The following is a 14,273-nucleotide window of genomic DNA, read 5'->3' on the forward strand; positions in this document are numbered from 1 at the left end:
CAGCATCATGCACAGTGCAGGGTTATTAACCTTGCATTGTATGTGACAAGCAAACATGCGATGATGGCTCGAATCTGGCTAGAGAATGCTGCTGGGGACCGGTCACATGGATTGAGGAAGCCTGTCAGAGCCAGGAATAAGGAGAGTAATAGTACACCTTATCCCTGCACCCTAGACTAAACCAGCATTTATCCCTTGCAGTGTGAGGGGGGCCAAACTGCAATGATAGATTTTATCTCATTCCTGGAGTTCAGCTTCATAGTGATTTATTCATGTAGAGGTGCTTGCACATACCTGCAGCAGCTCTCTTGTTCCAAAGACAGCTCCAAATGCTTACCATTCTGCAAGGTTAGTGTCAAAGAATGCCCTCTCATTTTCCATTGTCCCCCCTACAATTCTTCTGGCCCATCATTTTGATGAGCTAGCTCCTTTAGTGAAAAGACGTGTGTGTGTGTGTGTGTGTGTGTGTGTGTGTGTGTGTGTGTGTGTGTGTGTGTGTGTGTGTGTGTGTGTGTGTGTGTGTGTGTGTGTGTGTGTGTGTGTGTGTGTGTGTGTGTGACATCTGGCATGTGTCAACCCTTTTACTTTACAGAAATTGTATTAACTGATCTAAAGTGGAACATGGGAAGAAAACTTTTTTTTTTCATTTTTTTTTAAGTTGCATTTAATCTTGGAAAATCTGCAAGCACATCAGGAGCAGCAGCTTCAAAATCCAGGTGAGGTTCATTTTTCCATTCATAAATAATACAGGAAGGGTAGCCTTTTCATAGCTCAGGTACCCATCCCATAAGTGACTTGGCATCCTTCCAGTCTAAGAAAGCAAACACACAGCAGGAGCTCTGGGAATCATGCATGGAGTCAACTAAATTTTCAGGGTGAATTGCTCCACACTGTCTGCAGTTATGGAGGTCAGTTAGGCCCTATTTGAAAGCTCAGAATATGGAATTTCTGGACAGCCAACTGGTTGGCCACAGGTTCAATTGAAAGCGGAACTAAAGTCCCACTTTCAAAAACTGCGAGCAAACGGGTTTTCGTTTGCAGAAGACAGGAAATATTTTTAATAAAAAAACCTCTCTGCCTGCTTGCAGCTCATTTTCTATTCTGGCACAGGGCCTTTGTGCCAGGATGACTGAACTGTGCATGCGCAGAAGTGACGTCATGCTGCTCCAGCCAATGAAGACGGAAGAAGCAGGCTAGAAAGGTGAGGGGATATTGGACCATTGAAGGGAAAGGTAAGTATCCCGGAGTTTAGTTCCACTGTAAGTTAAAGCATTAGTGTTCATTTTAAAGTCAAAATGAGACATAGAGTACAATGCAGTGTATTACCAATTAAAGGATAAGGGCCTGGTTTCACATTGGGGTATGACTGCATATATTTTGTGTATATATATATATATATATATATATATATATATGTGTGTGTGTGTATGTATATGTGTGTGTGTGTATATGTATATATATGTGTATATATATATATATATATATATATATATATATATAATCTTAATGGCATCCTAGTCTTAGACTGTAGGGTTCAATATTGAGTTGGCCCACCCTTTGCATCTATAACAGCTTCAACTCTTCTGGGATGGCTGTCCACAAGGTTTAGGAGTGTGTCCATGGGAATGTTTGACCATTCTTCCAGAAGCACATTTGTGAGGTCAGGCACTGATGTTGGACGAGAAGGCCTGGCTCACAGTCTCCACTCTAATTCAACTCTGTTCTATCTGGTTGAGGTCAGGACTCGATGCAGGCTAGTCAAGACTCGTTTCAGGCTATTCCAGTTCCTCCACCCCAAACTTGCTCATCTGTGTCTTTTATGGACCTTGCTTTGTGCACTAGTTTGCAGTCATGTTGGAACAGGAAGGGGTCATCCCCAAACTGTTCCCAAAACGTTGGGAGCATGAAATTGTCCAAAATGTCTTGGTATGCTGTTGCCTTAGGAGTTCCCTTCACTGGAACTAAGGGGCCAAACCCAACCCCTGAAAAACAACCTCACGCCATAACCCCCCTCCACCAAATTTTACACTTAGCACAATGCAATCAGGAAAGTACAGTTCTCCTGGCAACCGCTAAACCCAAACACATCCTTTGAATTGCCAGATAGAGAAGCGTGATTCGTCAATCCAGAGAAAACGTCTCCACTGCTCTAGAGTCCAGTGGTAGCATGCTTTACACCACTGCATCTGACGCTTTGCATTGCACTTGGTGATGTAAGACTTGGATGCAGCTGCTCGGCCATGGAAACCCATTCCATGAAGCTCTCTACACACTTGTTGTGCTAATCTGAAGGCCACACGAAGTTTGGAGGTCTTTAGCTGTTGATTCTGCAGACAGTTGGCGACTTCTGCTCACTGTGCGCTTCAGCATGCGCTGACCCTGCTCTGATATTTTACGTGGCTTACCACTTCATGGTTGAGTTGCTGTTGTTCCCAGTTGCTTCCACTTTGTTATAATACCACCAATAGTTGACCGTGGAATATTTATTAGCAAGGAAATTTCAGGGATGGACTTATTACATAGGTGGCAACCTATAATGGTACCACGCTTGAATTCACTGAGCTCCTGAGAGCGACCCATTCTTTCACAAATGTTTACAGAAGCAGTCTGCATGCCTAGGGGCTTGATTTTATACACCTGTGGTCATGGAGGTGATTAGAACACCTGAATCCAATAATTTGGAGGGGTGTCCCAATACTTTTGAGAATATACAGTGGGGATCGAAAGTTTGGGCACCCCAGCTAAAAATTTGTATTAATGTGCATAAAGAAGCCAAGGAAAGATGGAAAAATCTCCAAAAAGGCATCAAATTACAGATTAGACATTCTTATAATATGTCAACAAAAGTTAGATTTTATTTCCATCATTTACACTTTCAAAATAACAGAAAACAAAAAAATGGTGTCTGCAAAAGTTTGGGCACCCTGCAGAATTTATAGCATGCACTGCCCCCTTTGCAAAGCTGAGACCTGCCAGTGTCATGGATTGTTCTCAATCATCGTCTGGGAAGACCAGGTGATGTCAATCTCAAAGGTTTTAAATGCCCAGACTCATCTGACCTTGCCCCAACAATCAGCACCATGGGTTATTCTAAGCAGTTGTCTAGAAAACTGAAACTGAAAATAGTTGACGCTCACAAAGCTGGAGAAGGCTATAAGAAGATAGCAAAGCGTTTTCAAATGTCAATATCCTCTGTTCGGAATGGAATTAAGAAATGGCAGTCATCAGGAACAGTGGAAGGTAAAGCAAGATCTGGAAGACCAAGAAAATATCAGACAGAATAGCTCGCAGGATTGTGAGAAAAACAATTCAAAACCCACGTTTGACTGCACGATCCCTCCAGAAAGATCTGGCAGACACTGTAGTTGTGGTACACTATTCCACTATAAAGAGATACTTGTACAAATATGGTCTTCATGGAAGAGTCATCAGAAGAAAACCTCTTCTATGTCCTCACCACAAAAATCATCGTTTGAACTTTGCAAATGAACATATAGACAATCCTGATGCATTTTGGAAACAAGTTCTGTGGACCGATGAGGTTATAATTGAACTTTTTGGCCGGAATGAGCAAAGGTACGTTTGGAGAAGAAGGGGCACAGAATTTAATGAAAAGAACCTCTGTCCAACTGTTAAGCATGGGGTTGGATCAATCATGCTTTGGGGTTGTGTTGCAGCCAGTGGCACAGGAAACATCTCACGAGTAGAAGGAAAAATGGATTCAATAAAATTTCAGCAAATTTTGGATGGTAACTTGATGCCATCTGTGAAAAAGCTGAAGTTAAAGAGAGGATGGCTTCTACAAATGAATAATGATCCTAAACACACCTCGACATCCACGGGGGATTACATCAAGAGGCGTAAACTGAAGGTTTTGCCATTGCCTTCACAATCTCCTGACCTCAACATAATTGAAAATCTATGGATAGACCTTAAAAGAGCAGTGCGTGACAGACAGCCCAGAAATCTCAAAGAACTGGAAGACTTTTGTAAGGAAGAATGGGCAAAGATACCTCAAACAAGAATTGAAAGACTCTTGGCTGGCTGCAAAAAGCGTTTACAAGCTGTGATACTTGCCAAAGGGGGCAGTACAAGATATTAACTCTGCAGGGTGCCCAAACTTTTGCAGACGCCATTTTTTTGTTTTCTGTTATTTTGAAAGTGTAAATGATGGAAATAAAATCTAACTTTTGTTGACATATTATAAGAATGTCTAATCTGTAATTTGATGCCTTTTGGAGATTTTTCCATCTTTCCTTGGCTTCTTTATGCACATTAATACAAATTTTTAGCTGGGGTGCCCAAACTTTCGATCCCCACTGTAGTGTATATACACACTCACTGGCCACTTTATTAGGTACACCTTGCTAGTACCAGATTGGACCCCCATTTTGCTTTCAGAACTGCCTTATATCTTTGTGGCATAGATTCAACAAGGTATTGGAAGCATTCCTCAGAGATTTTAGTCCATATTGACATGATAGCATCATGCAGTTGCTGCAGTTTTGTCGGTTACACATCCATGATGCAAATTTTCCTTTACATCACATCCCAAAGGTGCTCTATTGGATTGAGATCTGGTGACGGTGGAGGCCATTGGAGTACAATGAACTAATTTTCATGTTTGAGATAATTTGAGCTTTGTGACATGGTGCATTTTCCTGCTGGAAGTAGCCACCACAAGATGGGTACACTGTAGTCATAAAGGGATGGACATTGGTCAGCAACAATATTCAGGTAGGCCATGGCATTTAAACAATGCTCAATTGGTACTAAGGGGCCCAGCGTGTGCGAAGAAAAAATCCCCCACACCATTACACCACCACCAGCCTGAACCTTTGATAAAAGACCAGATGAATCCATGATGTTATTTATGCCAAGTTCTGACCCTACCATCTGAATGTCGCAGCTGAAACAAGACTCATCAGACCAGCAACATTTTTACAATCTTCTATAGTCCAATTTTGGTGAGCCTGTGCGAATTGTAACGTCTGTTTCCTGTTCTTAGCTGACAGGAGTGGCACCCGGTGTGGTCTTCTGCTGCTTTAGCCCATCTTCTTTGAGGTTTGACGTGTTGTGCATTCAGTGATGGTATTCTGCATACCTTCCGAGTGGTTATTTGAGTTACTGTTGCCTTTCTATCATCTCAAACCAGTATGCTCATTCTCCTCTGACATCAACAAGGCATTTTCGTCCACACAACTGCCGCTCATTGGATATTTTCTCTTTTTGGACCATTCTTTATAAACCCTGGAGATGGTTGTGCTTGAAAATCCCAGAAGATCATCAGTTTTTGAATTACTCACACCAGCCTGTCTGGCACCAACAACTATGCCATGTTCAAAGTCACTTAAATCCCCCTTTTTTTCCCCATTCTGATGCTCGGTTTGAACTTCAGCAAGTCTTCTTCACCACGTCTAGATGCCGAAATGCATTGAGTTGCTGCAATGTGATTGGCTGATTAGCAATTTGCCAAGCAATTGAACAGGTGTACCTAATAAAGTAGCTGGTGAATGTATATTGTAAAAGTTTCCACACTGAAAACCAATGTACAGGTGTGTGTGTGTAAATATATGTGCCTGCATATAAACGGTAACCTTATTTCAAATGATCTTCTCCATTTAGTTCTCTGTCATCGAATGCGCTGAAATCTGCTGCATCATCTGGAGCAGTCAAGAGAAAAGACCCAGTACAGAGCCAAGCCAAAGAGAAGAAAAAGAAATCTGCCCTTGATGAAATCATGGAGGTGAGAATTGTTCATATCAGTTTGTAAAGGTTTTTAATCCGCTGTTGGATTAGTGTGTGTATGTGTTTTTTTTTTTTTTCTTTTTACTTAGAATATCGAGTCAATACATTTATTTAACATAACCCATCATACAGTACACCTGACATTTGTTGGTGCTCTAAAAACACCTTTACTGAGTGTCATTTGGGAATGTTCTCTGTTGCATTGGATTACATTGCCTGCCCTGCCTAGATAATCCTGCAGTTATCCCAACAAAGTTTTTAGGATGGTACTTGCTGGATACATGTGCCTAACAGGACTGTACCAGAAGCACACAGAAGCAATTGGGTTTTCACACAACCCATGCTAATATGCCAAGTTATCAGCCTCTGATATAAAATCTTACAAAATAGTTTTTCTCTGCAGTAAGGAACCACAAAAGTTGACATGAAAATTTTGATTGGTTAAGCAATAAACAGTACAAGAAGTAGAGTATAATAACCCATAATGTTCAGATTTTGATGCATGGCTGAAGTATTCGTGTGTTTACATTTTGGTGTATTCCTTGCAATTTTTTATACTGTAGAAATGAGCAGTGATGACCGCATGTGTGGCAATCCTTTCAATACTAATGTGGTCCTAGCTGTCAGTAAAATGTGAGTATTTTGCACATGCATTCAGTGTTGCCTATGTGTGAAAGATCAGTGGCACTCAGCAGCTTTTTTTCTTTCTGTCATTTTCGGAAATGTTTTTTTGTTTTTTTCCTTAGAATGGCAGTCAGAGAACCAGTCATGGTTGAAGTAATGCAACAATCTAAACGTTCTTTCCTCATTTAGAATTCTGCAGGGTTTGTGGAAGATTTTATTTTTATACCCTTATTTAGCTTTACTTCGTGTGAGGAAAGTTGCCTCTCTTGTATTTTTGTTGTTACTTGCACCTTTAGGAAGCTTACAATAAGGCTTACCTAGAGGTACAGTGAATATCGCCTAAATGTGTGCTGTATAGGAGGTATTCACTGCTGCTGCAGCCAGGGATGTCATGTGAAGTGCACTCAGCGTTCAGGGCACACGGAGTGTGTCGTCAATGCAGAGAGCGCTGTGTCGCGTGCGCAGGAGTTGCATCATCGGGACCTGGCCATTCAATCAGCTGTAGAGCGTGAACCCGGAAGGAAGGCTGGTGAAGATGAAAGTGCCTGCAGCAGTGGCAGTGTGCTGCTGGAGAGTTCTGTTTGAAAGGTAAGTCTGTCATAATGTGCTAGTTTGCAGTGCATACTAGCACCTTATGATATTAATCTGCAGTGAGCCCAGTTGTATGTATGTATGTGTGTGTGTGTGTGTGTGTGTATATATATATATATATATATATATATATATATATATATATATATAATTTTTTTTTTTTTTTAAGAGTGTACTACCTCTTTCAGGGGACAGTAGTGAGACTGAACAAAGCTAACAAGCCAAGAGTCTAAGATTTACAAATTACTGAAAATAGAGATCGTTATTTATGGCAAAGCCTTGTGACTAGAGCCTGGTGTGTATTGACAGCGTGGGATCAGTCAGTGCAGCAGCTGTCTGACTTCAAGTGATTTGTTACCCTTAAAGTGGGACTACACTGCGTCTGAGCACCACAAACCAAAAAAGCTACTGTATTTAATTCATTTTTAATATTTAAATCACATTTTCCCACCACGGCCAATCAAGATGGCCAAAGACTGACATCAGAAACAAGTTGGAGAGAAGATGGCAGTGAGGGAGCTTGCGGGCATCGGACTGTTAAAGCAGAGGTAAGTATTTTGGACTTTATTTCCTCTTTAAGACTGAATATTCAGATTCTCCCATAACAAAAATGTTGGATTTTCTTAAATGGTAAACTGTAGGCAGATTCAAAAGATGAAAATTAATGCAGTTCTGTAAGTCGCTACATCATTAAATGTATTTGTGAAATGCAAACAGTGTACCTATGCAGCACTGACTTGTAAGATGTAGCACGTGAATACTTTTTTTGGTTTTTTGGGAAGCTTTCCTGTATGACAAAATGGGAAGCTGACCTGGGCAAGACCCCGGATCAGGCAACTTGAAACAACATTTGGTTGGCTCTCTCCAAGTGTTCCCAAAATATATTGGCTGAAGAGATTGCATTTAAATTGCTTTCCCATTGGTATATGACCCTTGATCGTATGTCCCAGTTTGTTCCCAACGCATCCCCAATGTGTTTTTGTGGTTGTAAGGTATGGGGTACTTTACTTCACATTTGGTGGACTTGCCTGAATGTAATCCATTTCTGGTCTCTGGTGTATACCATGATTAGAACCACCTTGGCTTTGCTCCTGGCATGTAACCCATGGAAAGCTTTATTAAATAAACCCATAGCAGCTTTGTCCAAACATCAGCAGAGATGGGTGGGCTTTGTTTTCCTGGTGACCCGCCAAACAATGGCTGAGGCCTTGTGTCAACAGTTCCTTCACCCAACTGAAGTTAAGAATCTACTCATGGGGCCATGGTACACGAGAAGCTTACTTCCATTCTGAATGACACAGATGCCCAATTTCTGAAACCCCCATTGTGGCTATATGGTGGTCTCCTGCGGATCACTCCCTCCCCTCCATCTCTTTCACTTCTTCTCTTTCTTCTCTCTTCTTTCTCCTCACTTGCTGTGGTTTTATTTTTTGTCTTCTTTTAAATTAATTGTTTTGGGTTTTTATGGGCTTTTGTTCGTAGGGCAAATGCTGCTCCCTCCATTGGGTCGTCGGCGGCCCCAACTTTTCATGAGACGCAGACCCCGCATGTTCATATACTCCTATATACAGCTGTCTGTCTGAAGTTTGGCTGTGAGGCCCAGTTATCGTATCTGTTCTGTGTTGCACTGCTCTCACTATTTATGACACGTTGGCTCACATTGTCTTGTATTATATTGATTTGTTTTCTTATTACTTTTTTATATGTTACCTTTTGTACTGAGATCTTGTGCTATATGTTATTTTTGAAAACCTCAGTAAATATTTTGTAAAAGAAGTAGCACAAGGTGACGAATCAGTTCATGTGCTGACAAGAAGCAAACCAATAGGAAGATATAGAAGAGTGACAGAAAGGCGAGATCATCACTGTGCCCCTACCCCATCACAGACCGCTCCATCACAGCCCCCCATCACTGACAACCCATAACAACACCCCCCAAATAATTTGCTTCCTAACATGAAAAGCCCTGTCCTATGTCCACATCTGCTGTGTTTGTGTGAATAAGGTAGGACAGTGTGGGAGGGGGGGAGTGATGAAAGGAAAAGACCTGCTGCGCCTCCCCACACTTCCCTTCCTTGAGGATAATAGTAGCAGCATCGGCAGGCAGGCGAGTCGGCGGCAGGGGGAGGACATTCAGGGAACTATTTGGTGAGGCTGCAGTCCGGAAACATTTAGTGATTTCTGATCTAGGCCATCAGACTGAGGATACCTAACACAAGAAAAAATAAACTGTTATGATATACTGATATCTTGGAACTGAAGGTGGATACTGTAGCCAAAGCTAGATTGTTGTTTTATTTTTTAACAGGGTATTTGGTTTTCTTATGTCTGGCTGAAGGGCCACTTTAAATATGCATTTCTATTATTTTAAACAGTGCAGCATCCATATTATAAGTTGGCGATTTAAAAACCTCATTTGAAACATGTATTTTGCAAAACATCATTACAATGCATCATAGGTTGAACTGGATGGACTTTTTTTTTTTCTTTTTTTAATTATTTTTTTTTTTTTGCCTTAATCTACATAACTATTTTTTTCTTTGCTTGTTTATAGATGGAAGAACAGAAAAAGAAAACTGAAAGAACAGACTATTGGTTGCAACCTGTGAGTAAAATGTAAAGCAGGAAATCCAACAATAGACGTACAATTCAAAATAAATGAAACAAGGTTTATTGAAGAAAACAAATCCTATATGTCCAAATATGTATAAGCAGTCCATTTATTTATTTATTTACTTTTTTTGCGTGATATAGCTTGTTTGGGTCCAGTGATATATGTATATATATCTGTGTGTCTATATATGTATATATATATATATATATATATATATATATATATATATATATATATATAGTTATAGTGTGTGTGTATAAAAAAAATCTAGGGTCATATGAGGAAAGCTATTGTGGATTCTGCAAATGTTTGTTATTAGATATTTGTAATTTTTAGATTGCTTTACCACAATTTTCTGAGTGGGCAAGCATGTTTATGCATGACCGATCAAATATTTTTTTGATTCCACAAATTGTTCACAGATTATGAATGCATTTGCTCTTTCTCATTCTCTTATTTTCTCAAGGCGACATTTACCTTGTGAGAGTGTCTCTACAAAGGCCCCTTCCAAACCACCTATATTTGTCTTGCCTAGACTACCCTGCTGCTCCTTGCTCTGCCGCAGCCAATCACTTTACCCGAGCACTGTCACAGGACCCCAGGGATTGACACGACCCCTCACCCTAGTTGTAGACCTCAGTGGTTTATTTTTTTTTTTAGTGCCAGCTTTGACAGATGAAGGAGAATCTAGGGAATGCTGGAAAGGTGAGAATATAGGATCAAGGGAACCCTTTGTGACTTACTCCTCCATTTTTACTTGTGCCCTTGTCTTGTTTCAGAGGGAAATTGAGGTTTATACATCAGATCCCTGAAGTCATTTCAGACAGGAATGTTGAAGTAGTGGATTGAACTGCATGGACATTGAACATAGTTACCACTATTTTGCGACAGTGTCCTTTTAAAATGAACATGTTCTAACAACCCTTTTAATGATTGTTTTCAGTATATATTTTTTTTTCTTTTCTCTATATTTATTTGTATTATCAGTTAGTGTTTGAGCAGTTGCAGTTTTTTCAGGATTAAAGGATAAGTTTGCCTTTGGGAACATGTAACCTGATCCACCCATTTGTTGTGTGGAACATGTGACATGTTCCCGATCCCTTTCCCCCCGCCCCCCCTCCCCTCGTAGCAGTGTGATCCTTTCACCACACCCACTGTCACAATTTGAAAAGAGCATGGCCATGCAGGGCTTTCGACCCCAAGGTCATGTCCTTCACTTTTGAGTTTTGTGATCAGATGCCTGCAAGTACCAGCAGCCTTTGTGGCTGACAGCTTGTAGTCTTCAATAAACTGTGAGGCCGCTGGTGAGCTCTCTTGTAGTTTGAGTTTCTGGACTGAAGTAACTGCCTGTCTGTATCAGAGGTACAGGCAGACAGCTACACCGACAGTCTAAAGCAGCCTTTCTCAACCAGAGTGTCCAGGCACCCTGGGGTGCCTTGGCAAAATGTCTAAAAATTGCCCAAAACTTGTATACAAGCCAGCGAGTGGAACAAGCCTGCCTTTTGGTTACACAAAGCCACAGGTTTTCATTGTGCACCATTACAACCTTCTAGCCGCCGACATCCTGACCACTAATGACATCATCAGTTGATGAGGAGAATGTCAGCTGCCTGCACAGCATCCTAGTTTGACCCTGCCCTGCCCCTCTCCATCAGTGCTGGGGTCAATTTAGCTCAGTGATGGAGAAAAACAGGAAGAAGAGAAACATTGGAATACTAGTCGGTACCAGTGTGCAAAAGTGTATTTGCTTTGGAAGAATAAATCACCTCTAATGTTGGGTGTCCTACATGTGTGAATGTTGCTGTGGTATATAAAACTATTAGAATAGTTTTTCACATTTTAGAATGGTGTGCCTCGAGACTGTCCATAATTTTAAAGGGTGCCTTGACTGAAAAAAGGTTTAGAAACACTGGTCTAAAGGAGAGCCTGATGCTATCTGTTGATCATGGGTGCAATGCTTTACAGGCACCTAAGAATACCTGCAAAAAATGTGCATTTATTTATTTTAAAGGTGAACTTATCCTTTAAGTTATGAGAATGGAAAGGTATGTGTTACAACTCCCCCCCCCCCCCCCCCCATCCTTGTAGTGTAATACTCTGTTCTATCCCCTGTAACTGTTTTGCTGAACAGCTTGGTCTGCATGAAAAGGATATATAAAGACACCAAAAATAATATTAATATGCAGAAGACTGTCATTATATGTAATTACTGAAAACAAATATCAGAATGATAGTGGTTCTGTAAAGTCTTCTCGCCCTTGAAAGGGGTACTTTGCTAATGCTATGTATGAATGTTTAATCTTGTTTTTTATTTTTAAGGATATTGTTGTAAAAATTGTAACAAAGAAGTTGGGTGACCGCTATTACAAGAAAAAAGCAGTAGTAAAGGTAACTATTTGTTTAATCTTTGATGTGTCTGATATATTTTCAATATGTTTATGCTGTTTCCTATTAAATAACTCCTATCGTTCTAACCATGTTTCATGTTACACCCATATTCGGATTCTGATTCTATTCAAGGTTTACCATGAACCATGGTTAGAATGCAGATTTCCCCTTCCTTTCTTTACAGGATTGCCAGATTCTTGTCCTCGCAGCATCCTGTTCTCACAGCCTCATTCATTCACGGGAAGCTTTGAATAAAAAAAACTACAAGTTCTGTCTGCCATCGCAGCAGAGGGACTGTAGTTCTCAATTTAGTAATAGTGTGGTGACGTAACTGCACTTGTTCAATGATAGATCCTCCAGTTGTGTGCCTGAATGGGCTGGAGGAAGAGTCTGCAAAAGCCAGAGCATTGCATCTGCTGTTGACTAAGTGCAGAGCAAGTGACGCAAGGGGCAGAGGCCAGGAGCAAGTGACGCAAGGGGCAGAGGCCAGGAGCAAGTGACGCAAGGGGCAGAGGCCAGGAGCAAGTGACGCAAGGGGCAGAGGCCAGGAGCAAGTGACGCAAGGGGCAGAGGCCAGGAGCAAGTGACGCAAGGGGCAGAGGCCAGGAGCAAGTGACGCAAGGGGCAGAGGCCAGGAGCAAGTGACGCAAGGGGCAGAGGCCAGGAGCAAGTGACGCAAGGGGCAGAGGCCAGGAGCAAGTGACGCAAGGGGCAGGGGCCAGGAGCAAGTGACGCAGGGGCCAGGAGCAAGTGACGGAAAGGGGCAGGGGCCAGGAGCAAGTGACGGAAAGGGGCAGGGGCCAGGAGCAAGTGACGGAAAGGGGCAGGGGCCAGGAGCAAGTGGCGGAAAGGGGCAGAGGCCAGGAGCAAGTGGCGCAAGGGGCAGAGGCCAGGAGCAAGGGGCAGAGGCCAGGAGCAAGTGATGTAGTAGGATGTGGCACAGAATTGAGGTAGTTACATCAATCAAGGTGTTCAAAACCCAGAAGATGGGTCCACAGAAATATATGGGTGGACTTTAGTATAGGCAGAGGCCAGGATACCACAACCAGTTCTGTGGAAAAAAAAAAAAAAAATTTGTGATGCTTTTTAGGTTTTTTTGGAGTTTGTCTGCTACTCATTAAGTGCTCTGATTTTGACAGACATACAGTTTTTTTGATAGAAGAATCTCCTGTCTGGGAGTATTTCTTGTACTGAACCTGGCCTATGAGATGATGAATGGCAGGTAACAATAACTGCTCTGCCATTGCTAATAAATTTATATTAGTGTAGTATATTTATTGGTTCTATTTAGTAATTTCCACACCTTTAACATTTTATAACCATATCCAGCTGTGTAATTGAAATAATTATTTCTTACTCTTAGGAAGTGCTTGATAGATACACAGCAGTTGTGAAACTTGTTGATTCTGGAGATAAACTGAAGCTTGACCAGACACATCTAGAAACTGTTATCCCAGCACCAGGTAAAACGAAAATATCAGTATATTACTGTTGCAGATCTGTTGTGTGCTACATGCACAACATCTCCTGTGTAATAGGATATAAGGGAAATCAATGCTTTTGAATATTTTTTGAGTCAGAATATTCTTCAGAAAGCACCAGGCACTTCTGGGGTCATATGAAAAGATTATAACTCCTTGTCCATTGTACTTTATATCACTAAAAAGTATTTGCATAGGTAATGAGTAATGGGTTCATTTCTCCTGAACATGACTTTTTTAAATGTACACTTCTGTCCTTTTCCCCAAATCATCATTGAACCATTTAATGCATAGTTAAAATGGAACAAAGATTTACTTTCTAGGTCACTTTTCATGGCTGTTGATGCTTTGGTTAGTAAGGAAAAACATTCAAGATCTTGACGAATGCATTTTTGACAGTCATACCTGGCTTGCCCAGACTTCTTGTTTTTTTTGTTTTTACAATCACTGGTGTTTTGAAAAGAAAATTTGAAACCTTACCAGCTTTAAACGTTATTTGTCCAACACAAATTCATAAAAATTCATTTAGTTGGCACACTACCACTGCTTTTCAGGTAAACAAAACGTGTTCCTTATAACAAAGACTAATCTTTGGTGCATTCTTGTGGATTATATCTCACAAATGCTGGTAGCATTGGCATAAAAAACAAACCCCTCGCTTCTGTAGATGGTTTACATTTTTCTGCAGGCTTTTTAGTAGAAGTGATTCACTTCAACATCCTTCACAATGTACTGCCCCCACCAAGCACCCCATGCCTACTTTCTCTTCTTGGGTGTCTGGGGCCATCATGGTTGGTGTCAGGATGGAGAGAAGCAAGTGTACATTG

At 41.1% G+C, this 14,273-nt stretch overlaps 1 protein-coding gene across 1 annotated transcript in view; it reads left to right on the forward strand.

Moving 5' to 3' along the window:
* LOC149462362 (DNA/RNA-binding protein KIN17-like) overlaps positions 1–14,273 on the forward strand; it is a 37,303-nt gene that overhangs the window by 16,908 nt on the left and 6,122 nt on the right. Inside the window, exons 7-11 of the mRNA XM_089676858.1 lie at positions 659–716; positions 5,626–5,746; positions 9,518–9,568; positions 11,897–11,965; positions 13,329–13,428. Coding sequence (XP_089532984.1) covers positions 659–716; positions 5,626–5,746; positions 9,518–9,568; positions 11,897–11,965; positions 13,329–13,428 — 399 coding nt within the window. The remainder of the gene's footprint in view (positions 1–658; positions 717–5,625; positions 5,747–9,517; positions 9,569–11,896; positions 11,966–13,328; positions 13,429–14,273) is intronic.

The sequence above is a fragment of the Staurois parvus genome, unplaced genomic scaffold (assembly GCF_062004578.1).
Source record: "Staurois parvus isolate SC_StPar_1 unplaced genomic scaffold, SC_StPar_1.0 ptg000175l, whole genome shotgun sequence".
Lineage (NCBI taxonomy): Eukaryota > Metazoa > Chordata > Amphibia > Anura > Ranidae > Staurois > Staurois parvus.